Source organism: Labrus bergylta, chromosome 14 (assembly GCF_963930695.1).
Source record: "Labrus bergylta chromosome 14, fLabBer1.1, whole genome shotgun sequence".
NCBI classification, from domain to species: domain Eukaryota; kingdom Metazoa; phylum Chordata; class Actinopteri; order Labriformes; family Labridae; genus Labrus; species Labrus bergylta.
Window position 1 is genome coordinate 28,469,032 of NC_089208.1, and position 27,904 is coordinate 28,496,935.

Here is a 27,904-nt window from a genome sequence, read left to right on the forward strand (position 1 = left end):
GACTATTCCTAGATTTTCTTCTACACAAAGAGCAGATCGTGGATGAGAAAATTTGAAGTGAATCTTTCATGAAAACTGAGTAAGTGGGTTCCTGGTTCTTTCATATCAACACACCCACTCACACTCTCAGGTATTCTTTTTCCATTCACCTCACTGCACCACCCGCCCGCCTGTCCACCATGGGGGTCCAGAGCCTTCAGCCGCTCTGCCCCCCACCTCTGGAACTCTGTACCATTATTAATCCGTAATAATGACTCCCTCTCATTTTTTAAAATCTCATCTCAAAACATATCTTTTTAAACTGGCATGTTCTGTTTGACCATTTTCCATCCTGTCTCATAAATCCTCCACACAAAGATTTCATACTCTGTAAATTTCTCTTTTTAATGTTAAATGTATCGATGTATTGTTACTTTGTTGTTTTAATCTCTTTGTAAGGTGACCTTGAGAGTTTTGGAAAGTTTGTGTCAATGTTAATGATGTTAATTAAATGTATGTAGATTGTATTTGTATCATTATTTTACAAACTGCTGTCACACTGATTTTAAAACATCTGCCTTGAGGAAATGATGACAGATTGTACAGAGAAATGAAACTAACTTTAGTTTTGTTTTAAATTCCCAAATAAGACTGATGAGTTAAATGTTGTAGTAAAGATTATGGCTTGATAAACTGTGATCCACATATACTAGGTAAGCTTCTTTGACACACTCACTGGGTGGTTAAAACTTACTTTCTTGCCTCATCACAGGTTCATATGAGATGATGACATCATCTTGACTTCCTGGGGGGGCAAACAGTGAAAAATGTTATTTGGACTAATAAATCAGATGTTTCAGAGTTAATATCTCTGCCCATGCTGACGTCAAAATGCATAAAAACAGCTCATGCTGAATAAATTCATCATTACAGTAAACTATCGCATTTCAAATCAACCAAATGTCCTCTGCTTTAAAAAGGTTTTGGTATTCTAACGTGTTAATTATCTCCCATATCTCTGCATACATTTACATACTCAGGAAATTGGTACAGTATGACCCAAATGTCAGGATGCCTGGTGCAAAAGAGGTCCGAGTGACTGTGTTGGCCTTATCAGGAGCATTACCCAGGAGGGCTGATGACTTCTGACTGGAGAAATGTTCTTAAACATTCAACAACTTTTTCTATTTATTCAGCATTTAAACCCAAAATATTCAAAAATAGGACTCAGGTGTGGGAAAAAAAACAGGAAGTCCTCTTTTGCAGGTGCTGTATATGTGCCTGTATATGTAATGTATCTAAACTTCACTCCAACAGTGAACAAACCATTTCAACTTAATACACTTAATACTTCATTTATAAAACATAATTCTACTTTAACCTGGCATGCTCACAAACAAAGACAGGAAACACATTAGTTCTTCATGCCCATGCAAACATGCATTAAAGCAAACAAGAGAACTGTCAAAAGAAAAGTGCAGGACGGGGTTCATTAAAACTTTATAAAGTCTGTTAAGCAGCCAGTAAACATGAGGGACGCTCCATTCCAGCAGAATTACTCATCACACATGGAACCAGGGTTATAGTCTGCAGGTGGCATGTAGGGCCTCGGCTTCTTAAAATACATTGACAATAATGTCTGTGACACTCTAACATCCTTACAAAATGAATAATGAATCCTAAATTTAGACCATGTTTCACTAATGACTGGTGACATCCAAAGATTATTATTTAAATATTGTTAACACACTGCAAACTGAGAAGCAGACAAATCCATGAAATGCAGCATGCAGTCAGTCGTTTGGAGCTTGTTGTTGTCAAGGGAGTTGGGGGAGGGGGTAAACAGAGATTAGGAATCAATCCTGGACTAACTTACTGAAAGTCTTTGTCCCATACCCATCATCACCTATCCCCAGGATGTCCTGTGGGTCGTCCACAGAGAGCCAGAACAGAAGAGAGAGAGAGGAAGAACGACAGCCCCAACATGAGACAAAGGAAAGAGCTGTGGAGCCACAGATCAAGCTCTGTGCAGCTACCATCAGCCAGCAGGGGGAGCCAAATACAGCATGATAACCAGCAGGCTGCTGAGATTGAACCTGAATGATCCCTGAAGGAGAACTGGGTCAACATTATCACCATATGGGGACATATCAGAAGAGATACAGCGTGGACTTGGCTTCTCCTGCTGACTAATCAGCACCTAAGCCACAGTGTCTCTGATCCAACAGAAAGAGAAAAGAAGACGACTCTGCTCCGTCCACCTGTCCAGAGACCTACATGTGACATACATGTGACCTACACTGACTGTACTAGGTGTGTCTGTGAGGTTACTTACTGTCTGAGTCACTGCCATCCTGCTCACCCTCTTTGTTCTTGTAGAATGGGAACTTTCGTGTAAAGATGAAATTCTTTCTACGTTTGTCATTGAATGACTGTGAAGGGAGAAAGAGCATGGGAGCAAACAGGCAGATCACGGTCATGCACACAACACTACACAAAGTGAGACATCAAGAATTTTTTACAGTGAAAATGGGTTATCTTTTCCTCCCACACTACAAAAGTAGTTTTCACTAAACTATAATACACAGAAGAGATTGTTGGGCCAGGTGTAAGTACAACATGTATATATATATATATATATATACTATGACTAAAATTTTAAATATTTAGCTTTTGACTGCAGAAATGTGAAAATGTAAAATGTAACATATTTAGTATTCATTTAAATGAAGGCTCAGAACATTTCTCTGCAGATTAAAAATAAATCAAGATATATAAATTCTGCAACCCAATATCGGGTTATTTTCTTTTTTCTGATGACCAAAAACTGCAGACAAACTCATGCACACTTTCTAAATTTCTCAAATACACACATAATATGTACGGTATTTTATTATTTTTAAATGTGTGGTCTCAAAAGTATTTTAGGAGAAAAAGATGGATGACCTAAATTAAGGCTTTTAATGGGTCATTTGTGTAATGGAGGTGTGGTTATAGTAATATCATAGGTTTGAATGAGGCGGTTGTGGAGGAGCCCAGACATCCTTGTGATGTCCCTTTGCTGCAGAGTTGTTTGAGAGTCACTGTGGGAGGTCAGATATACTCAGAGTTCATTTTATACTAAAGTTTTATATGTTATATTGAACCCTTCAGATGTTTTATCATACTGTCTGATCTACAAAACGAGTAAGTTAAATCACACTTCTTCCTCTCGTCCATCTGAGGTTCTAACTGCTGCAGGTTTGTACTTCTTGATGTGCCACAGCTGCATCAGAAACATTCAAAGTAAAGTGGAAGAGAGGAGTTACTGAGTTCCTGCTGTGAGCAAAGATACATCACCAGGGTTTAGTCAAAGGAAAGATTGTAATAAGCACACATACATAAAGCATGCAGTGTTTGAAATAGAGGATGAGACTTCATAAAGTGAGTTTAGTATCATCTGTGTAATATTTGTACAGTTACAGGTTTGAGGGTTCTTTGTTCAGTCATGCAAACTTCAGACATTTCTTCCTCATGTTCGTTTGTTATAAAAACAGTGAAAGTGTTGACTGGTGAACATTTGACATGTGCTTCAAGTTGTCACCAATGCATTGTTAACATACCGTATTTTCCGCACTATAAGGCGCACTTAAAAGCCTTTAATTTTCTCAAAAAACGACAGTGCGCCTTATAATCCGGAGCGCCTTATATATGGATCAATTGGTTAATTGGTTGATCCATACTGGTTGTACACGGCGCTCAGCGACACTGACTCGGATAATGACGAGAGGGAGCCGGGCATGTTGGATGCCGTACTCGCCCAACTGTTCAATTCGGACACTGAAGAAGAAGAATTCGAGGGATTCGTGGATGGGGAATGAACTGAAAAAGTGAGCTTTACGTGTTATACGTAACTGAACAATGTTGAGTTATGCACTAACGTTTGAATTAGCGGTATCAGACTGTGTTTCTTTTACGTGTTTACAACTGAACAAGGCTGGGAGATATTGTGAATATGCACATTAACGTTTAAACAACGTTGAGTTATTGTGAATGCACTACTATTTATATTTATATATTCACAATATCTCCCAGCCTTGTTCAGTTGTAAACACGTTCTATTCTATGCGCCTTATAATCCGGTGCGCCCTATATATGAAAACAGTTCTAAAATGGGCCATTCATTGAAGGTGCGCCTTATAATCCGGTGCACCTTATAGTGCGGAAAATACGGTAGTTATGTTTGAGTAAACTTGATCAGAAAGGCCACTAGGTTAAGTACCTTAACATTATTAAAACATAACTGCATAACAACTCAACATGGTTAAGACCTGGACCCTGGACCTCGACATCTGTTTACTCTTTCATGTCGGGGTTCTGAACATGCTCCATAGTCAGACTTCTGATGATGTTAATCTGGCCCTCTGGATTTACTTACATACACAAAGAGATTTAATAAAGCTTTATCACTATCAGGTAAAACATGAAGATGGATTCAGTCTGTCTTGCTTTAATCAAGGACGTTTTTTTTTTTGGTTCCCACAGGTTCTGAATTTTAATGCACATATCAGTTGATTACAGATTAATATCACAAAACCAAACATGAATTAACATAAATATATTGTTATTTTTTCAATACTGAACTTTTTGCATTTTTGGACAGATGCTCACTGTTTTCAATCAAATCACAATAAGAAATAAATAAACTTTACTTATTTACAATAAGAGCAACAGAGCTGAAGAACATCTGTCATTTAAATGATGAACTTATAATGAACTTTGGTTCCCAAATGTAATAACTCTTCATTAAACAATCAACATTAAAAACTGAATAAATTATGACATCATTGTCAGTTATTACATAAATAGTAGATTTTAAATTATCTGCTGCTGTAAACTTTCTTTTATACACACCTGAAGTTGAAAGTTCTGTCTGATCTTTACAATAACTCATAAAATAATGTGGTGAATACTGAACATTTCCACCATGCAGCTCTGGGAGAATGACTTACCCCTTTAGAATCAAACGACCCCGGCTTGGAGTTGAACTTCACCGTCTTTAGACGCGCCCGCTCTTTCCTCTCCACCCTGTCGAGTAAAGAGCTACGTCAGTCATGAACCAAAGAGAGGGAATAAAATGACTGACACTGACATATTATATAGAAATATTGTTTGACACTGTGAGGACCAGACAAGCAATCACAAACTCTGTCAGTAATAGCCACATGCCATTAAAGTGAAATAATTCTTCAAATAGTTTGTGGAAAGTGCTGGACTTTAAAGAGGGATGATAAGAAATATTATTGTCTGTAGGCTCCGTAGAGTCAGCAAATCAATTCCCTTATTATTATTCGAATCAGGGGCACATAGGGGCTCTCGTATACAGATGGGTTTAGAGGGTTTTTTAGGTTCGGGGTGTAATGTAGGATGAGAATATTAAAATATCTGATCTGCTCTTTTGTGTCCAGTCCACAAGGAAACCTGAAAAACCAGCTTCCCTCTCCACTCTGAGCTGGTGTCTGAGTGAGCACTGCCTGCAGAGAGCAGCTCTCAGCAGTGGGTGGAAGTGCTCACACCTCTTTTCAGATGCATAACAGGCTCAAATTGAAATGAGCTTCTACATCACATGCACCGGTTGTTGATGCTGAAATATCAATGAGTCAATAAACTGTATGAATGTGACCTTGAGACGAGGTTGATAGTGGTGACGAGGGATGTGCAATTCACTGAGCCATCCGCAGACTAAGACTTTACTTAGTGAGTTCCCCCAAGTGTCATCATACCGTGGGAGAAGAATTTTGTATTGAACATTATTTCCCCCATGTATGTGCTTTGTTAATCTTAACATCTGTGTGTAAACTGCCCATTGTTATTGGTCCACTATGAGTGAAGAAGTCAATCTGAAGAATAAGTGTTGCTTTATTTCCATAAACAAAAAAAAAACAGCCAATAATTACTAAAAGGATTTTTTGTCTAAACATTTTCTTGAGTGTCTGGAAATAGATTTATTCTGCAGCATCCGAGTCATGGAAGGGGCCTATCTTTAATAAAGCATTATTTGTTCCCTGCAAGGCCACACGTTGATATAGGGGACACCAGAGGTGTTTTTGTTTCCTGTCTTTCATAAACTTTGTTGAAAGAATCAATAAGTTGTGGTCCATGTTTCAAAGAACATATCCTCACTCATATTTACTATGCTGCATTGACTAAACACAACTCCTCTTATAGGACACAACACATTCCTCACACATTATTAACACTATTCTGAAATTGTAATCAGGGTGATTTTCTACTCTGCTCACCTTCTTTTGCTTGGAATCACACCCATCTCCTCGCTGTCCCCATGTGGGGTGACACGGCGGGCTTGCCACCACTCATCATCTGAGGCGTTGATGACATGGAGTATGTCCCCGTACCTGAAGCTGAGCCCTTGGCTGGGGAGGCCGCTGTCCTTCGACCTCTCGTAGTCAAACAGCGCCCTGTTGAGTGGAAGATATCAGGATGATCGACAACAGATATGAAAGGCATTAAATATCCAGTTCTCTTTCATTCCTCTGGGTGACGGATTTTCTAGCTGGGTGTAAAATAAACTAGAGGCTAAACCTGGTGTGACAGTAACATATATGTTCTCTCTCTATCCAGCCAGTGAGTGACATGAGATACATAAATCGTCTCTGGCATCTCTATGAAAAGAAAACAAACTCTTTTGCTGGATTCAAAATGTTTTGCCTGCAAAATCAGTGCAGACATCACATGGAAATAATAAGGGGCATGGAATAGGCTGTTATTTTTGATTTTGTGGACTCTGTGAAGTTAACTTAACAAGTAAAACTAGGGTAAAATCCCATAAAAAAAGACCAACCTCACATAGAGCGATCTCTTCTGATTGGTTCGCAGGGAACCTGAGCCAGAGCTCATACTGTGGTTCATCATCTGTTCCCGCAGGTCATGGATTTTGGCCTCAAAACGCCCGTACTCTGCAAGACAAGATTAAACTGGATCAAGAACGACAGCCAGGACTTCACTCACGCTCCAGTACATGCTGGGGAAGAGGAGGTCATTCTTATCATGCTCCTGAAACTGAGAATGATGATTATATAAACTTCATCAAATAAAAGATTAAGAAAAGGAGAGCTGGCATTCAAATTGTGTTTAGCATATAATAGTGACAGAGTTAAACTGAGTGTACCTGATGTACACTTTCATAATATATCTGCATGAATGTATACAGTAAATACAATACAAAGCCATGTTTATACCACAACAATATCTTCAACCTGATATATGCTCTACGATGGTGACATGTTATTTGTTACCAAAACTTCACCTATAGTTTTATTTCTCAGCAATATAAGCTTCACAAAGAGATTTCCCTAGACAGTATATTCAAATGGATAAAGCAACAGCCACCTGGAAGTGAAGTCAAAAGACCCCCCCCCCCCCCCCCCCCCCACCCCTAACTGACTGCAGTAAAAGGTCATAGACCCTGCCTTCTTGTTGTAAACAGATAAGACATTGGTCAAACTATAATTCAAAATGTCAGAAACAGTTTGGTCATGTTAGTTCTTATTTTGCCATTTTGTGTTCAAGTTATCTATTTGGGAGAGGTTTCTTTTGAATTAGCTATTTGATGCGAGAAATCAGCATAACATGCCATGATTGACAGCTCTGTTGACCAATGCGGCACAGGACTAGCAGAGTTCAGCAAATGGTGAGAGAAAACAAAGAACCACTACACAAAAATTAGAAAGCTGTTTGGCTGGAAACATTTTGTGTCAGGTCAGAGTTCAAATTTAAGTTTTTTTTGTCACATATAAAAGAATTGTCACAAATGCATCAATTCAGTTTCCATGGTAACACTTTGAGGGGTTTGACACATCCCATAAATAAAAAAATAAACCATTCCACAAAGTAGTAATTAATTACTGTTTATTACTCCAGTGATAAGAACAGTGGTCTTTTTTAGTCTTTACTGGATAGGACAGCTGAGAGAGACAGCGGTGGGTGACATGCAGCAAAGGGTCATGTTGGGATTCAAACCCAGAGACGCTGTGAGGAGGACTAGAGCCAAAGTATTTGGGGCACGCGACATAACATCTGGCGGTGCTTAAATTGAACCGTTTTACTCAGACCATATTGCATTAGTGTTTTAAGTGTTATATTTAATTCATATAATATTTACTGTCAACATCAAGATTACATGTCTCACAATCATTTTCAGCAGCATTACACACAAACTGTATGCAATGAACAGTTTTTGACTTTCATTTGTTTAGTAGTTTTATTTTATATTAAAGGTCTGGTGAGTAAATTTTGGTTAAAGTGGATTTTGGCGCCCCCTGTGGACTAACTGGCAGATTTAACTTTTTTGCTGATCTTGTCAAATAAATGTGTAAGTCGTGTTTTCTGATGAAGAGTCTTATCCTGATTTGTTTTGACAGCCCTTGTTGTCTCGTTTGCTCTTGGCATCAGTCTTGATTTAGTCTGTTTCATCACCAGCTGAAAACTCCCAAGAGGAGCTTTAAGTAATCAAGCACATCATGTATGAATTATCAGAAATCTTTATTTTTCATTTTGAAGGCTGTAATCACAGACCTCAAAGAACAGAACACCCTCGACATGATTCATTTCTTTTGTTTACAGTGATGCACTGAGTATGACCCAGCAGGATTTTCAGGCAGTGATGTTTGAGGCTGTGGACTGAATCGCCCCCCCTGGCATTTAGGATGAGGATGTCAGGATGTGAAAAGCCGTCTCTCTGTGATGAGTGTGCTCCTCCTGACTGTGCAGGAACTATGACAATGAACAAGATGATAGCTGGAGGCATGGCTGGCTAATCTGTCACCTAAATTAAATCAACATGAAAAGCTCTGTTATGGCACAACCAATAACTGACTACACAACCTGTAGGCTGCAAATCAAGAATAGATGAGAGACGCACTGTAAATACAGCTCAAATACTACCACTGTTGTAACGACATTGTTCCTATATTTCAAGGCACAAAACGGATTTATAGCTACAATTGAAATAAAGCTGCATCACTTGAATCAAACTCTGACACACTTCTATCCATCTCTACCATCCTACCAGCTAGTTCCAATGTAAATGACGAGGCAGAGATTGAACATTTAAGCAAACAATATCTGAACCCAGGAGATCCCCCTTCAATCAGATCATTAATAAACCGCAATCTAACTGTGAAGACAGAATCTTCTGCAGTATAAACTATTATCTTTTCTTTCTGTAATAGTTTCACCTACCTTTCTGCATGTTCACTTTGGTGTTATATCTTCTACTGCTGATACTCTTTTATAACCTGTGTTCTTCCTGGGCTGTCCTCTCTGCTCTCCACACACAGTGTAAATCTGTGACCCTGCTGAGTAAAGCTCTGAGTAGAGAGAGGGAAACACCTCTCTCTCTCTCTCTCTCTCTCCTGTGGCTGCTTGTAAGCGCCACAGGGGCGGAGACGAGTGCAGCAATACACCTCACAGGGTGATTGTTTTCTAACCATGGTTCCTTTGCTATGACATCTCATCTATCTTTTGCATTTTATCCTAAATCTGAAGCCTAAATACATAAATATCAACTATTGTAAAATCCGGAATATTAGCCGCACTGGTGTTACGGTTTAAAGAGCAACCATTTGAACTGGCCACTCTCATCTGAATGTGTCTGTGGTTGTTGTAGTTATACAGAATGCTGCTTTGCTTGTGAGTACATTATAATTAAAACAAACATTTCTTAGGACTTTGCGTCTTCATCATCTGTTGCAACTACAACTACTACAACAGACACATTCACCTGCATTCAGTTAACAGGATAACTCTTTAAACCATATTATATAAAGCATGGACGTTGTCTCAGGTTCGTCACCCTTTGGCTTCTGAGGTAGACTTTTGAAGCCCATCAATGGCGGTTGCCATATTAGAAATGCAGCAGCATGCCCTCCTTATTATGAATAACTTCTATCCTTCAGTAAATGAAAACGGATGAGTTTTAAAAAAACTTCACCAACCATACAGTATGTGAGGAAAAAGAGATGAGATACTCAGACAGAATTTGGTCTTTGAAACAGGCTGTAGATATGTTTATTTCTGCTGTTAAAATAGGCATTTTAACATGGGTGTGTATGTGACATCAGGGGCTTTTGCAGCACCAGCCTCAAGTGGACACTCAATGAAATGCAGGTTTTTGCACTTCACTTTGGCTTCACTTTTCAACACCAGAGGTTGTCACTCTGTCTCAGCATTTTATACTGCTTTATTTGTCGCACACAGCCCACTTTTAATAAGAATAAATAGGTAATAAAAGTGCTTTTTATACACAAAATTTTACCGTATGGATACCCATTGCCTTTAGGATGTTTTTTTTTGTTCAGCCTTTTTTAGCCTGACATTCTCACCTGTAAAAACTCCATACCTGTGTTCAGACTAAACCAAACAAATATTTTGCCTCACACATCTTACTTGAGTTTTACTGCAGGATTATTTTTTTGTTTGCTTTGGTCTAAACTGATGTTATATTGAAGATTAACAAACCATTTGTGCCCTTTAACCCTGAAACATTAACGGTATCTCTCTGTTTTTGGAAATGTATTTAGAAAAGTTTAAAAACTGTTGACTACTGAGCTGAACATCTAAGTCAAGCATTGTAATAACACCAAATAAATACTTCACAAAGCTATAGACTGAGGCTCATAAGGGGAGGTAGTGTGCACACAGTTTGAATGGTCACAAGCACAGAAACAAAAGGTAAAGTCAGGAGGGGTCTCAGGCGTGCATGTGCAGTGGGAAGGAGTGAGAATCAAGCAGTTTGGGAGAGGAGGTTCAGGTGTGTTTCAGAAGGGTTAAAAAGGTAAGCAGATGGTCTGTGATCACATTCACTAAATGACTCTCACTTAGCAGAGCCCTGGTGAATGATGCATAAATCAGACCAGCCAAAAGTGCCAATGGCACAAACCTGGTGCAGGAGAGTGGGCCCGTCTTGGGGAGCATAGAGCAAGTTCTGATGGGTAAGAAGAGAAAGCAGTTGTTAGTCCCAAAAGGGTTCAGGGCCCAGTCTGTCTGGATGAAAGTTGAATCATGTTATTTTGGGGCCTAATAAATCCTCCTTCTCTTCCACTTTCTCCTTCACTTTCTGCAGCGAGAGAAATGGAGCACAACTTATCATGTGCAAGTTTTTACATGATGTTAAGGACAGCATTTCAAAACTCAGTTTTATTATGTGCTTTATCATTACTTTCATATGATGTGTAATATTACATGTGCAATATCCCTTTTCTTTATTACCATGTAGTATTTTTGATGTGGTCAATACCTGGAGCTTGCATAAATGGAGCCTGGGTCTGAACTGTCAATACTGCTGTCTATAATACAGTCTATAATAATTACTGTCATGTTCTGTACTCTTTGCTCACTGTGTTACTTAAAGATTACATATTTTACTCCTTTTCAATAAGTCTCAGAGGTCCCTAAAATATGTCTGTGAAGTTTCTTGTTCTAAATCCACCTTGATCCTGAATTTGATCATGCCTATGAACCCCTCTAATACAGCCCTGCTCAGAACAGGCTGTTTCTGTGTCTGTACCTTTAATTGCTAATGAGCTGCGTTCAACCACACCCATCTGGAAGTGGATGTGACTTTCTCGCTCCATGCCCTATTGTTACTGTTAGGAAGTAGACTCAGAGGCAGAACCATAGACTGTAAATACTGAGTGACGTCAGCCATCTGTTCCTGCAGGGGGTTCTGAAGGCTCATCAGCAGCAGCCGCCATGCAGGAAGTGACGTCTCAGTCTAACTTTCAGTCAACCTAACGACAACCTTGCTAAGCGCCCACCTGTCAATCATGTCAACTACATGCCTAACTATGGATAACACATATTGTTCATTAAATCAAAACAGAACCATTTAAAAATAAAAATCACCCCCCGTCCAGTGTGTGCCCATGATGACAAGAACTAATCAGACGTATTTTGTTTTTTGCACCAGGCTGTAAACATGCTAACACATTTTTGGCTGTGGTGTGTATGTGACTTCCTGTGTTCCTGGAGCCAGCCTCTAGTGGACACTCAGAGAACTGCAGGGTTTTGCACTTCCGCATTGGCTTCATTTTTCAAGACTGGAGGTTGCCGCTAAGGCAGAAAAAACACCTAGCTGTGGGAGTGTCACCCACCTGGGGGAGGGGTTTCTGCCCTTTGTGATGTCATGAAGGGAAAATCTACAAACAGCCTGTTTGAGCACACATTTTCTGAAAAGTGGAGCAGGCAAAAGACGGAGAGAGGATGGACTTATCTCTTGAATGGGAGGTTTGCAGACAGACTAGGGACACATATTAGAGTTAAAAAAAACAAAGTAAAGAGCATTTGGTATAATATGTGACCTTTAAGTCATAACATGTCTATTTATCTTTTTTTTATCAACTTAATACTTAACAATACTGGGGGATCTTATCTTATTTTATCTTAACTTGTGTATAACACATTTTATAGTTGCTCCAGTATATTGTTTTAACTGGCAGCTACAAAATGATTATAACAATTGCAACTTTCTGTTGTCAATGTAACCTGCAGAAAATGGAAGTTGATGGTCAATAACTCTTCAAGTAGTTAGTTTGCTGTGTGACTTTGGTGTTGCAGAGACCAACAATAACACAATAACACTCACAAATCAACCAGTAGAAGCAGCTATAGACTGTTTGTCAATGTAACTTACAGCTCTCTTATCATAACTGTAATCACCATTTCAGTAGGGGTCTGTAATGTTGTCAGAAAGAATAACAATCTAAACCTGTCAGAGGCAAAAACTGTGCACTTTGAGTTTCATCCTTTTTGGTAAAATTATTGAAATAATATGTTGGAGGCCATTTTGTGACTGAAGCAACCTATTGGGGGAAAAAAAAGTTTGTACCAATTGTTGCAGCCATTAACAAAAGCATTTGTAAAAATTTAGGGCCCAGAATTACAAATACTGATAATCTCCCTGAAGACATTACCTCAGAGAGATTTAATTGTCATCCCTAAACTGAGACTCCAGATTACAAAGGGCTTCACATTAGACTAAATGTCACATGAAATAGATTCTGTACTTCTTCACCACGGGCAGAACTGAACACTCTACTGATGCAGCAAATTCTGCCTGAGCATCCGGACTCACTGATGCTTCGACATGAATGAAGAATCAAATACACAGGAGGTGATGTTTAAGAAATCCTTTGTGCCAATAGGTGGGGAGCGTTTCACGATATTTGTTGAGTTGTTGAGAGTGGTAGACGCAATCCTCTGCATCCCACTTCAACGGGATAGACTTTGGTCTTCCAGCCACGCTGCATTGCTTCTGCTGCAAGCTTTGCATAACGCAGTTTCTTACGCTCATAGGCCTCCTCAACAGAGTTCTCCCATGGAACTGTGAGTTCTATAATGTAAGCAGTCTTCTGTGAAGGGGACCAGAACACCAAGTCTGGCCTGAGGTTGGTGGAAGCTATTTCAGGTGGAAAAATTAGTTGACGGCCGATGTCCGCCAGCATCCTCCAGTCACGGGCCCAGCAAAGATGTCCTTCTTCTGATCTGGTGAAGGTATGTTTGGGTGTTTTCTGTCCTTCTCGGACAAAGGTTGTTGCCCTTAGGGGGGCTAACAGGGTTCTTCTGTAAGGCAGAGGGATTAGTCACTTCTGATGGATGATGTATGATACTACATAGCGATCACTACCATCAGTGTGTGAAAGGGTGTGAATGGGTGGGTGTGACCTGCGGTGTAAAAGCACTTTGAGTAGTCAGAAGACTAGAAAGCGCTATATAAGCTCAAGTCCATTTACCATTGTAAAAGCCAAGGGTGAGACTGTGCAGCCTGCCATGATGCCTACTTCCAAGCGCTGCCATTTTGTGCTAAAGTCAGCTGTTGTGAAGCACAGCTGCAGGTCTTCGAAATAGCTCTTGACTAGTATGGTGATGAGCTCTGGTACATGGAAAAAGGCAAAAGATTCCCAAAGGAGTTCATGGGGAACTGCACCAAATGCATTGGCCAGATCAAGGAAGATCACATGTGGGTCTCTCTTGTCCTTCTTAGCTGCTTGGATCTGGTGCCAAATCATGCTTGTAAGCAGCCCTGCTTTCTGTACAGATGTATCAATGTACTTGTTTTTTTACCAGATAGGTGGACAGCCTTTGTGAAACAATGCTGAAAAAGATTTTTCCCTCGACGTTGAGGAGACATATTGGCCGGAATTGGCTGATGTCTGACGCATCCTTTTCTTTAGGTATTAGCACGCCGCCAGCCCTTTGCCACGCCTTAGGTATTGTTTGCTTCTTCCACACCACCCTCATGAGCTTCCATAGAAAGCGTAACACATCCGGTGCATTCTTGTAGAGCTTGTATGGTCCTCCATTTGGCCCTGGAGCTGATGCTGCTCTTGCTCGCCGGACAGTGTTCTCTACCTCTTTCCATCTTGGAGGGCTAGTGTCCAGGTTGAATTCAGGTGGTTGAATAGGTGGGATGTCATGTGGGATGTCATGTGGGATGACTAACTGCTCATGCCTTTTCGTGTCTTGGTGGGCCTTTTCCAGGTGTTCCTCCAATTCCTGTTTTGATGTTTTCAAAGTTCCACTTTTTTCCTTTGCGAAGAGGTCTTTGATGAACTTGAAAGGGTCTTTGTAGAACCGTGTTCTTGTGTGTTCTTTCTTCTTGCGAAGTTTCCTTACGTTTTCTGCTTTTTGCAAGGTTGCCAATCGGCTCTTGATGTCCACTTGGAGTAGCATGAGACCTTCTCTCTCTGCGTCAGTTGCTTTTTTCCATTGCTTTTTTAACTGCCTTCTCTCTCTGATTAGCCTCTCAATCTCCTGCTGCCTCCTGGACTTGATTGGTGTTGGTAATTTCTTTCCACCTCTCCCTTTGCTCACCCCAAACCGCTCTTCTCCATAGCTGTAAATTATGTCGCCCATCCTTTCAAGCTTTTCCGCTACTGTGCCAACTTGTTGCTCCAAGATATGTATAAGGTTTCCCACTCTTTCTTTTCAACAGCTTTGGGCCATTTCACCAGGTTTGTGCCCTTTGATCTTTCCCTCCAATGGAGGTCTTTGTAGTTGTGTGGGCTCCTTCACCGGCATTTCTGTGCTTGTATCACCCTCTCCTGTGACATGGGTGCTGATGTTCTGCGAACTTTGGTTTGTGTCCCGTCGCTGTGCTTCACTCGACTGATTTGACTGATTGCTTCGTAAGTACTGGTCAATGCGAGGCCCATGTCTCTGCTGAATCAAGACATGTCCAAAGACAGCCTGGTCATAGCTCTGGGTACGAGAGTCCGGACAGTTTGTGAAACAGTCAGAGGTCTCTGCCCATGTGTCACTGTCTCCTTGATTCTACTGCTGTTGCTGATGTTAAACAGAGGAGGCATGCCACCAGTCACAGCTGTCTCATTCATTACATGTTAACTTGCAGAAGGTTGGCAAACTGTCTTTGCTAAATTACAATTAGCATAAACATGCTCAGCAAGGGCTATCCAATTACATGATGAAAGGACACAAAGCAGATCATAACATCCTCTCCTAACATTTTTTCAGGCCTGTTGAAAGAGAACTTGAAATAATGTATTGTTTTTGCTTTAATAAGGCTGAGGACGTTTCAGTCCCAGCAGAGACTAAATGGAATATGATGCAGGACAAAAGCTATTATAAAATAATTTTAAAGTCAAGACCACTGAGAAATATTTTTAGAATATAGCGTGTTCTTACTGAAGCCAGGTCACAGACATGAATGTGAGGGAAGTGAGAACCTGATTATTACACTGTTACTCTTGTGTCTAAATTCACATTCTGCTGAATTGACTTCTGGCCTGACTGGACATTAGTTTGAGAGGCTGGCATCTCACAAACAGAGACTAGCAACCTGTTCTTATTGATCTGCAGACCCTGCCCAATCAGAAAGTTCACAACGTATAATATACTTACAGTGAATGTATGGCGCACAAGTTTACTATGAGTGAACAAATAACTGTCAAATCAAAGAGAAACTACATCTTATTACCACCACAACAAAATAACTGAGAGACAGGCTAAAGCTAATTTCTCCTTGCCGAGTCGAGTCTTGAGTCCCCACTACGCAAGTCCGAGTCAACAAAGAAAAATCTAAGTTGAGTCTGAGGCGAGTCCTCAGGGTCAAGTCAGGGTCCTTAAGGTTGAGTGTGAGCTGTTCCAAGATACACTTCAATTCTTCATTTTGATGGAACATTAATTTATTTATTCAATAAGCCGATGATAAAATGCTTCTAGGTTGAGCTTTAGTCCTCATGTTTACCTTGGTCTTAGAGGAAGTGATTCAAGATTCAGTGTGTTGATATTGTTAAAACGAAAAGCCAAAATATCTTTAAATGATTAAAGTACGTTGAGCAGTGCAAGCTTTCCTGAAGAGTTCTTTATTTTGTTGTATTGATGTATGAATATTCTGAACTATTTTACTATTAAAGATTGGAGAAGACATTTACAGAAACTGTGAATGTTTTCATGTGTGCAGTGATTTCACTTGTTTTCACAAAAACAACAATCTGGTTTTAACAGGACAGAGTAAACTCTCCTGAGAGGATACAATAAACTTTAACACAGCTCTGATGGAGCTCATCTTGTAAGGAGGACTGTTTCACTTTAAATGAATGCTGTATAAAGCTTGACTGTCTGTGTGGGACTTATATGTAGAAAACACATTTTATTTATTATCATTTGATTCTAAACATTTCTGTGGGTGCATCTGGAAATATAAATGATTGATGATGATACAGTGCTTTGCGTTAAATGTGCACCACACCTCTCTTAATGGGGAGACACACTGATGTTACTGCTGAGGTGGGATCCCTGCAGGTGTCTAATAAACTCCAAGATACCTGAGACCCGTCTGCTATTATTCAGAATTTTACATTGATGACTCTGTTCGCAGAGTCCTGGACTCAAGTCAGACCTGAGGAAAGAGTCCTGGACTCGACACTACAACACTGCTTCTTCTTCAGAAGTTCACCCTCTTTCCCATCCTATCTATAATATGATATGAGTGCAGTCAGGATCAAATACTAGCATTAAGTGTAACAAGTGATAAAATAAACTTAAGGGATTTAAAAATGTTAACTTAAATATGAAATGAGAAGTGAGCTTGCAGCATGTTTGTGTATCAGGAGGTTTTCACCACAGGCCTCCTGTGTTCTCACTCACCTTCTGGTCTGTACTGGGCAAAGATGGTGACCACCTGTCCGGCTCCTTTCAGTGCTGCTGCTGCTTGTTCATGTGTTGCACCTCGCAGGTCAATCCCATTAACCTGGTTAAACAACAAAAAAGATTCAATTCATGTACATTTGTGGAATTTCTGTGTTATTTGACATGGTAACTTATTTTGGGTCTAAATGGCTTAAATTCATGAACAGTTTAGAAAATATTCATGAAAAGATTCACTAAGGAGGCCCTTAATGTAAAAAATGAGATGAGTTTTCTGAATCCACAAACAGCTGGTACATCACTCTCTATTATTTTATTATGTAGAACACAGAAGGGGCTTGTCTCACACTGCCTTGATTGTTTGTGTGTTTGTGTTTTCTACAAATAAAGTGGCAGATCTAAGGTAACAATGTATCACAACCAAGTCACACAATCATATTTCAGGCAGCAGAAGATCAGCTAATTATGTTTTGCAGGCTACAAATACTCAATGTTACAGCTGCTTCTATTTAGAAGAAGATCTAGCAAAAAACATTTCTCTTGAGGGATCCTTTCAAATCAGACACTTTGATTGTCATTCTAATCCTGTACTGTAACCGACAAAAAAACAGCATACAGTATTTGGTGAATGTACTTTGATTGGTTGCATGTGACCCCAAGTATTAAGCAGCAACCAATCCAGCCTGTTCCATAGCTGTTAGCTGAGGAGATTTACTGGAACAGTTCAAAACATGTGGGCCCCAATTAGTTATTTTGACCCAGACATATGCATATATTGTGTTAATACTTTAGCCAAAAGAATGTCTAAAGATATAGATATGTTATGCTGAAATTGTTCTTGATTTTTACATTAAGGACTGAAGCTGTTTATTTCATTTCATCTTCTATATTATTTCTTTACATGGCATATCTACATGGAAATCATTGGGCTCCATTAAAACTAAATGAAGGCAGGATATCCAGCATATCTAAGTTGTTCTGATGCTTTAACATAGAATATATAACACATGGACAAGTGTGACCTCTGTGCATGTAATGAAACTACTTCTTCATGTTTTCTGCTCCTCTCTGTTCTTTATATTTTAAATGTGTCAAACTTGATGTAGCAATGTTATAAATGCAAAATATGTCACTCTGTGTCTGCCACTTCTGCATTATTATTTTTAAGTCATGTCTTGCCTCCCCCCCTCCCCCCATCCTGTCGAGCAGGGATTGTCTGCTCAGGAAGATTTCAGAGGCAGTGTGTCTGAAATGTGAAAAAGGCTGAAGTAGGGAAATAAGTTAGTGTTAGACTTTAAAGTCAGGCCACTGTGGAAACATGAACTGGCTGTTTTCATCAAGGTAGACTGACGTCCTGATTGGATTTATCAGATAGACACTGTCGTGTTGATTTTATAATCAGCCGGCTTTTCAGTACCATGACACGGCGATGAAAGGAGACAGTGTAATCTGTTGCACAGTTTGATGTTACTGCAGGAGGCAAACTATTACAATTATATATAATGAGGCAGAACAATCATTTCCTCCATACAACTGCTAAGCTGTGCAGCCTTTTTGTCTTCTCAGTAGGTCATCATACATAAAGTCAGTTTAGTATTTGTTTATGTTCCATGGCACTGTGTTGTGATTGAACAGTGAATATGTGAAGCCCCTTTAACAGTAACAGATGCTGACCAGGAGAATAATGTGTTGTGGTAACACTTTCCACTGGGTAAGCAGGTCGCTAAAGTATAAGGATATGAAATGTGGTTACTTTAAGGACATCATATATTTCTTAACCTGGGTACTGTTCTGACATGTTTTGGTATTAAATGCCTTGATTGACAGCTCTGTTGACGAAGGGGGCTCCTGCAGCGCTGTGTGCACTCAATGAGCTGAGTTCAGCAGAAACAGCAAGAGGAAACATGACGAACAATAACACAAGAGAAACTGAACTTCCATAACTGTGAGTGTCTGCTTTAAACTTCAAACCAACAAACTATTCTGTTCTGCTGTGGATTGTACCCACCTGTTTCATCGCTAAGTGTAAATGTATGTTTCTGTTAGTGGAAGAGACCTGATGTCAGCAGAATCCTAACGCGCAACCTCCAGTTGTAAATTCCTGACATTTCACATCTGTCATGGAGACATTCTGTCTTTGTCCTGTTCAATGTGTAGAGGCTGAATCCTGCTGTTTATTTGTACATACAGTGTTTAAACTTCGTGGGCATTCACACACTAAACTAAACTAGTTTTCACTGTGCATGGTAAAATAAACATACACAGAGTGTGTTCGGAACTAATATCACATTCATGACATGCCTAACATTATCTCCAACATTTGTAGTGCAAGGAGGATTTCTGCAGCTGACAAAAAAAGGAACTTTGAAATGTTTGCTCCTGAAAGCTTCTTTTTCCTTTATGTAATGTAGCAGGAGAGAACACTTTGCCTCACATGACTTCTGTTACAGATCTTTATTATTATTGGGCTCATATTTATGATGAACTGAATGAATCATGAAAGAGAACATAAGCGTAGTTCACTCTGGAAATAGTGAATGGATACTCATATTCAAGAGAACTGTGTGCAGAAGTCACCTGGCATGCATCTGACATGACTCTGGTATGATTTTTTTAAAGAAAACGCCTGATTGGTTTTCTGTGATGAGACTCCCCATGTTTTCACACGATGCTTTTATTCTGACTTTTTTATTCTGACAGCTAAAAAATATTCATAAATCAGAGGTACCCAACCTTTTTACCTTGGAGCCCCCTCTGCTTGTATCTAAGCAAAAAAACAAAAATAAAAAAAACTTCCCCCCTTAGATCTTGTAGGTCCCCCTATGGAATCATGGACCACAGATTGGGAACAGTTTCAATAAACTTAGACTATAGTTCAATTATTAAGAGTGAACTTTATCAACATTGATGTCAGGTAGGTAAACATTATAGAGACACTGTGGGAAGTCTGTCACTTTCTACTGCAATGCAATGCACCCAAGAACATCTCACCTCCACTCTTTACACTCCAGATAAGAGACTGGTTTAGTTTACTGGTTTAGTCTACTGGACCATGAAGAGTCAGTGTTGGTTTGGGAAAAAGGTAACCATATCTATTTTCATTTCATACATTTACAGGCCAACTATCATAAACAATGGGAATGTTTCTGAATCAGTTCTGAATGGTAACTTTATGAATACTGTGTAACTCTTTTTGGGGGCTGAGACCCTCAGAGTGAAACAAACTCCCCAGTAACTACCACAGACAGTGTACACTTCTCAGTTGTAATATAGGAGAAAGGCTGCAGGACAATTAAGCCCCGAAGCCCTGAGAATTAATCTAGGCCAGTAGGACTATTACTCTCTCTATAAATATTCTGGGAACACACAGTGTTAACAGAAGTGGACCATTTGAAAAGTAGAACTGACTTACACAGGCAACATCAGTGAAAACAACCAGCCCAGACTTTAGGGCTGATTAGTTTGGATCATTTTGTATTTTCAGTTATTCAAGGATAATAAACACTTTTTTAAATAACAGGCCACACACTTATGTAAATAAATGATGAAATACTTTTGACTTCTTCTCACTTTAAAATGCTTTCCAGCATACCAGTTTGTGTCTCGTGTCTATCAGGTGGGCTCTTGTGTGTTGGGTCTTTGTAGATAATATAACAAAGAGTACGGTCTTTTACCTGCTCTTTTGTTAGGTGTCTTGAGATAACATTTGTTATGAATTGGCGCTATAGAAAATAAAGACTGATTGATTGAAGGTGCACTCACCGATAAGATCTGGTCTCCTCTCCTCAGCTCTCCACTCAGGTCAGCAGGCCCTCCTGCCAGGATGAAGGAGACAAAGATGCCCTCGCCGTCCTCACCTCCCACAATGTTGAAACCCAGGCCTGTGGATCCTTTGTGGAGCACCACCTTCCTGGGGTCCCTGTACAGACAGTTCAGATAGTACATGAGCTCCGGAGAGTCACTGGGTTTCAGCATCTTTAGTCTGGACAACGGAGGAACAGAGAGGTGGACAACAAATGCGCTGTACGCCGGCACAAGCCTCAATGATGCTTTGCTCAGGGAAGGAAGCTCAAAGGCTGCTGGATCTCCACAGGGGGATGGTGCTCTACTTAGGATCTCTTGTCCCCGATTTAGTTCTGATGGAAAAGGGACCTGGTCACATGCTTGCACACACTATGGTGTGCCTCTCCTTTCTTTCTTTGTCATAAACATTCACAGACGGGGACATGAAAATTGTATAAATACATATCTCTAGGGTGAGCAGCCTCCATTGGGGTTATTGTAACATTTTCAGGGTTAATATGCAAATACCACAAACTCTAGGCAACAGGAAATAGCGCCCCTTCCCATAAACAGGACAGTCTCAGTGTGGAGGGTCTCACCATATACTGAGGCCCTATTTCTTTATTTTTTGCTTTTGCAGAGCATAAAAAGAATGAGAAATGATGCTTGGGGCCCCACTTTGTCCATAAAGAGATGATGGTAGGATAGACCTTTATAGACAGTATTCATTCTTATTATTCTTATTTAATAAGATTTTTTTTTTATAAGATATTTCCGAAATCATGTTTTTTGCATTATTGTATTTGCCACCATATTGGCTGTATTAGGTACAGATTATCAGAGAATGAGAAAGTAGAAGGATATTATAATGACTTTAAGACGCACACTGCCTTCTGCTGGTGAAAACATGAACTACAGCTGCGAGAGGGAGAAAAAGATGCATCATCTGGAACTATACTTGATTTTTCTTATGTTTCTTTCTGTTGAAATCATAGCTGTTCCCAGATTTATGTTCTCTTTTGGGGAAAATCTGGGCTAAGCCTATATTGCAGGTGGATATGAGAGCTCCTCTACCTATAGATTCAACTTTTATAAAAGGCAGAAAACAATCCTCCCTGATAAGCATCTTATTTTCAAACACATAGGCCACTCTAACTGAGTAGAGAAACCCTTATTACAATCTCTCCTCTGCTGTTTTCAGTCATCTTTGCAACCCTGGGTAATTTATGACAAACACATTCTCTGATCTCGCAGCGATGCAGTTTTGATGCTCGACAGAATGTATTGATATTTCAAGGTTATAAATAGATAAGAGTTTGGAGAGAAAAGCTGCGGGGTAGATTAGGGAATCATTCATACAAAGAGCAGGACATTTACAGAGAGCACTGTGTCTTCTATATAATTATTATATTACCCTGCTCCTCATAGTCTAGGATCATTGATTAAAGCTGATAAGAGTCGTCTAATCAACCCCCAACAGGAAATGCATGATTAATCATGGCACATTAAAAAACCTGAATAATATGGCACAAAAAAGTTCACTTTATTAGAAAAACATCACTTAACTTTGAGCAATCAAACTCATTTTATGTTTAGTCTGAAAAACGTCTATCTACTGAGGCTTTGATGAATGCTTTAAGTTCTTTAATTACATCTGAGGAACATGAGTTTGGGTTTAGAGTAAACACTGAATGCTGTAATAAAACTAATGAGTTTGTAACTTTAGTTTAGTCATTGTTTGTTTGCACCAGGGGGACATTAGGATTATCTTAACTAGTAGAGCATAACATCTAAACTAACCAACATAATGTCACAGAAATGAAGCTTTAACTTCATGTGACTTCAGTTACTTCAGTAGCTTTCCAGAAGTTTACAGACTGTAAAAACCTGATGCACCTTGACTGCCTCTTCCCACTTCGATTCAATCAAATACACAGCTGTCCCCGACCAATACAAAATAATAGGATAGGCCTATCAGCTGTCAATCAATACAAAGCTGATGCTCCTGTGAAGTTTGTCAATGTCTGAACCTAACCAATCACAGCATAGAAGGAGTGAGTGAGAAACAAGCCACTATGGAAAATTAAGGTGGCTATGCCAAGAAAAGGCAGAACACATACAGTACTACTTCTATGAGGACAAAATGTTTGTTTCTAATCTAAGGAACCAGAGTCTCAGTCTGCAATATTAACAGCATGGCACACCACAACACTCAAGTTCATGGTATCCTTTGATCCCTTCACTAAATTACTGAAAGAATGCTGAAAAAACTGCATTAACATCAAACGTGCTAGATATTTAAAGGTAAAGGTGCATCGAGGAAGCACATTTACTTTTTTAGATGGTGAAGTAACAAAAATAACAACGACTCGGAGATATAAAGTCCAGCTTGGAATCACAAATTAAGGATGAGACAGTGATGCACCAGGATTCATGGAGCTAGCAGCAGAAGGGCTAACTGAGCTCTGTTGTTAACCCAACCGTTCTTTACTTGACCCTAATAGATAATAAGTTTGAGGGTAATGCACTTGGGAAACAATTTACTGTTGCATGTATTCAACCGAGCACAAACTGGCCTAAGCATTCTGTACATGCTCCTCGGTGTCATGACATGACTCGGAAGTCAAACAACATAAATAAAGAAAGCAAGTGCTAGAGCGTGAACTATATATTTTTGACACGGTTTATGTTGTGTCATCTGAGAGAGTGAGAAAACATATTCAAGTACATGGATGGAAGAAAAAGAAATGCCTTTTACTAAGTGCTAACTTGTTTGTCGAATGTTTGGTATGCGACTTAATAAGTCAAACTGAAGAATGTCCAATAGTAACGTGCTGAAATGGGACATATTGCCACCTACCGCAGCAGAATTGGACATAGAAGCATTAATACAATAATATTATAGATTCCTCTTGTCTTGCATGTGAACATACTGACTCATTCAGAGAACTAGGACGCACACTAGATTAAGTGAAATCAAATAAAAAAGTTCAAAACTTAAATAGAAAACTTTGGTGGGTGCTGTGTTGGTGGGTTTTAAGAACACATTGAATTTCTTACTAAGAATGTTGATGGAGGTGGACTGTGTGAAGATGAGAAGAACAGGATCATATGCTAACATGCTGTTCATGTGCTGGGATGAAACACTGAGTGGATGGGGTGGTGGGAAGTACCTGTTGATGTCCGACTCAGGGAACAGGCTTAAGTGAAAGTTTGGGAGGGGGGCAGAGTGCAGGAGGCTTTTTTCACACTCTACTGGGGAATAGTGTCGGGGGGAGGGTGCTTTGTCACAAAGTTTGTTCACAGTGCTGTAAACTGGCTCAGGAGGCCTACAGTGGAGCGAGAGACAAGAGCAAACAGGTTAGTGTTCAGACACAGAGGGGAGGGGGCCGGGAGGAACACATGAATGAAGATAAAAGAAGTATGAGATGTAGCAGAAGGAGAAGAAGTACTGCAACCTCATAACCTAAAAAAAGCTGGGACTGTGAACTGAAACAGAATGTGGAGTACAAATATCAAATGTTGAAACTGCAAAATGTCTTTGTTTCTGGAACTTGAAACTTGGAATTTGAAGCCGACAAGATGTTTCAAAAAGTTGGGACAGAGGAAACAAAAGACTGGAACAGATTCTGATGTTTAACTCAACAGGCGAGTAACATGAGTGGATTTAAAAAGAGTCTCTCTGAAGTGAAGATGAAGAGGGGTTCACCACTGTGAAGATGATGGCAACACAAAAAATAATGTTTCCAATTGTTAAATTGCAAAGAATCTAGATATTTCATTGTCTACATTCATTGCTACATCCATTACAAAGTGTTGTTAAAAGAAAAAAATGATGCAACAGATTGTTAAACATGACCCTGTCCAAACTTTTTTGAAACATGTTGTTGGCATCAAATTCAAATATGACATTTCATTTTTCAAAAACAATGAAATGTATCAGTTTCAACATTTGACATGTTGTCGTTGTGATTTTTTTCTTTCAAATATAGGGTACCAATGTTTAAAACATGTCACATTTTGTTTTAATTTTACATTTTATACAAAATCCCAACTTTTCAAGGTTTGTGGTTGTTTATACGGAGTGAAGGGATCTGACTCTTTCTGTCCAAAGAACATTATGGCAGACAGTGGGAGTGCCACTGAAAATATGGATGGAATAAAATCCAATCGTTAATGTTTCAGTCTATGTAGTATGAGAAATAACTGTCAGTTTCTGATGAAGTAGTAAAGGCTTTAAATATCTTGTCCGACCCCTGAAAGATAATATGTTTACAGAGAAAAAACTGCAAGTAAAAATAAAACTGTTGATCATTTCAGGCATAGTTTGAAGCATAGAATTGAATATTTTGCAAAGGCTGAAAAGGTTGTTTAAAGCCTCATTTCTGTATAAGTATGTCACATGAGTCCTATTTGAACATGTTTTTGTCTCTGAATGACTAATAGGTCAAAAGTGTTTTGGATTTCTTGAGACGATGCTTCAGAAACACAGCCCTAACATCACTCCTTTCAAAGACACCAGACTCCACTGATCTCCATTGTTCTCCTCAGATCAGTGTAAATGCTGTTGATAAACTGCTGCCTCTATTGGTGTGGGCTTTTCTGACTTTAGTGTTTAGAAGTGGTCAGCTCAGATCCAACAGAACTTTGTGTACTAATAATGGATAGTGGCAGCTCCTGTGCTCTGTGAGGTCACATGACAGTCGATGGAGTCTGGTGGCTTTGAAGAGAGCATTAAAACATCTATATCTGGTATTTTGTTATTCATCATTTAAACAGAATATTACTTTTGCTTTTCCTCAATTCTTTCCTTAATTTTGCCATACATCCAAAATGACAATGCAACAGCATGTCAGTGGAGAAAACAAGCACTTAATTATTTTTTCAATAAATGTGTTTTAGCTGAAAGAAAGATGAACTAGAATTAAACATGTTTGGGCAGAGACACTCAACAGTACTTCAAACTCCTCAGAACATTCATTGAAATGAATAAAGATGCATGCTTAAAAAGATTCATGATCTCATGTCTTTCTTCAGTGATGAACATGCACGAGCATGCAGGTCGTGACCGAGGACACCAAATATCTCACCTCAACTGGAAGTGCTGAGAATCAAACCTGTGACCCTCCCCGTCATCTAGAGAGGGATTTCTAGTAGGATAGAGGAGTCATCTTTTAAAATCCATCCACTGACTCATCCGCTGTCACCCAGTTATTACATTCAGAATGTTTCATTTTAAGACTCTGATCACAGAAACACCTGGAGGCATGCGACATGTAAGAACATAAGAAACAGAAAAGGCCATGTTCTTAAAGTACTTAATGATAATATCAGGGAGTAATGAAAACACATGAGCACACAGTGAACAACACAGTGTGAGAGAGTAACCAGCTATGGGAGTTTAAAAGTTATTTATGTTTAACAGAGGAGGCTGTTCATATATTCTACATTTCTACAATTCATTTAGCAGACGCTTTTATCCAAAGTGACGTACATCAGAGAGTAAGAACAACACAAGCAAGGATCTAGAAAAAAAGGGAACAATGTCAGTAAGAGCAAACGATCAGCTTTGAGTCTGATTGGACACACAGGTGCCGACAGGAACTGACCAGAGGCAAAGCACAACATTGAGGGTAGTTCTTAAGAGCTCTAATTAGTATGTATCTACTGTATAAGTTAGTAGGTATTCATGAAAGAACTGGGTCTTTAGCTTTTTCTTAAAGATGCAGAGGGACTCTGCAGATCGAATGGAGTTTGGAAGTTCGTTCCACCACCGGGGGGCGACAGAGGAGAAGAGTCTAGTTAGAGACTTAGGACCCTGTTGTGAAGGTTGGATCAGACGCCTTTCATTGGCAGAGCGTAGAGGGGGGGAGGGAGTGTAGACCTGGATGAGAGAGTTAAAGTAAGGAGGAGCCGTTTTTGTCGCTGTTTTGTAAGCGAGCAGCAGAGTTTTAAATTTGATGCGAGCAGTAACTGTGAGCCAGTGTAAGGAGATGAACAACGGAGTGACATGTTCCTCATTTTCAGAGAGGCAAGCAGGAGATCAAAATACAAAAAATAGTTTTCTATCTTCATATAACTTTATCGAATTTCAATATCATTGAGAAAATATTTTGGAATTATTTGTGAAAATATAAATGAAATGTTGGATGAAGAGTGGACAGGGCGATCTGTGCAGAGTGGTGCTGCTGAGCAGAAAAGGAGGAGGCCCTACTTTATAAGGTGGTGGACTTCTCTTACATAAATGCATGCCCTCTGCTCCTCTGCATGCTTCTCTGTGATTGGCAACAATTATTACAATTATGCCCTACAGGCAGAAAACAATATTGGCATGGCATCGGTCAAATGGCATTTTAAAACGTAATTTTCATATTTAATTCATCTACGATTGTATTGTTCCAACATGACAAACTTGCAGCAGAGACATATTTAGATTTGTAGCATTTTAGATAACAACTTGTAGGGTGCAGATTGCATGATACCTTTAAATGCATTAAAAAAAAACTATTTCTTTAAACTTTTCACTGGATTGGATTTCTCTTTTTTCTGGGTGATGTACATTTCCCCTGGGCAGAAGATGTTAACACTAGCTTGTCTTTGCTGTCCTATAGAATTAAGCTATTGGTGTAAATGAGTTTGGACTCAGGAACACACTTTGTGCCAGCTGAATGCAACAGGAGAACCAAACTCCATCCTGCTGGCACAGCCTCAGTCTTACTCCCTCTGCTGTCCTGAGGACCAACTGCAGGGCTGAGGGGCAAACCGCTGACTCATGGTGTCACTGAGGCATGACACTGACCTATGTGTTTCTGTCAAGTCTGGTGTTGGTAGTCATACAGTTACAGAGAGATTCAAGAAACACATATATATAAGTCATGCCTACACACTTACATATGCACTCCTGATCATTTCTTCAAAGTCCTGAAAGAAAATCCTCCTGAGTTGCTTGTTCACCTCACCTCACCTCACAAAAAAA

General features: G+C 39.6%; 1 protein-coding gene across 17 annotated transcripts in view; it reads right to left on the reverse strand.

Annotated features, from left to right (window-relative positions):
• The window catches only part of dlg2 (discs, large homolog 2 (Drosophila)), a 179,781-nt gene that overhangs the window by 11,600 nt on the left and 140,277 nt on the right, over positions 1–27,904 (reverse strand). For 5 of the 17 annotated variants that reach the window (XM_065962674.1, XM_065962677.1, XM_065962683.1 and 2 more), the window contains 10 exons: positions 26,019–26,078; positions 24,102–24,257; positions 20,908–21,064; positions 17,146–17,248; positions 10,919–10,963; positions 6,821–6,935; positions 6,261–6,437; positions 4,971–5,046; positions 2,315–2,411; positions 734–784 (listed from right to left, as the gene is read on the reverse strand). In XM_065962674.1, the coding sequence (XP_065818746.1) occupies positions 734–784; positions 2,315–2,411; positions 4,971–5,046; positions 6,261–6,437; positions 6,821–6,935; positions 10,919–10,963; positions 17,146–17,248; positions 20,908–21,064; positions 24,102–24,257; positions 26,019–26,078 (1,037 nt within the window). Of the gene's footprint in view, positions 1–733; positions 785–1,855; positions 1,902–2,314; positions 2,412–4,970; positions 5,047–6,260; positions 6,438–6,820; positions 6,936–10,918; positions 10,964–17,145; positions 17,249–20,907; positions 21,065–24,101; positions 24,258–26,018; positions 26,079–27,904 lie in introns of all 17 variants that reach the window. The other 12 variants (XM_065962680.1, XM_065962681.1, XM_065962688.1 and 9 more) reach the window with 5 other exon arrangements.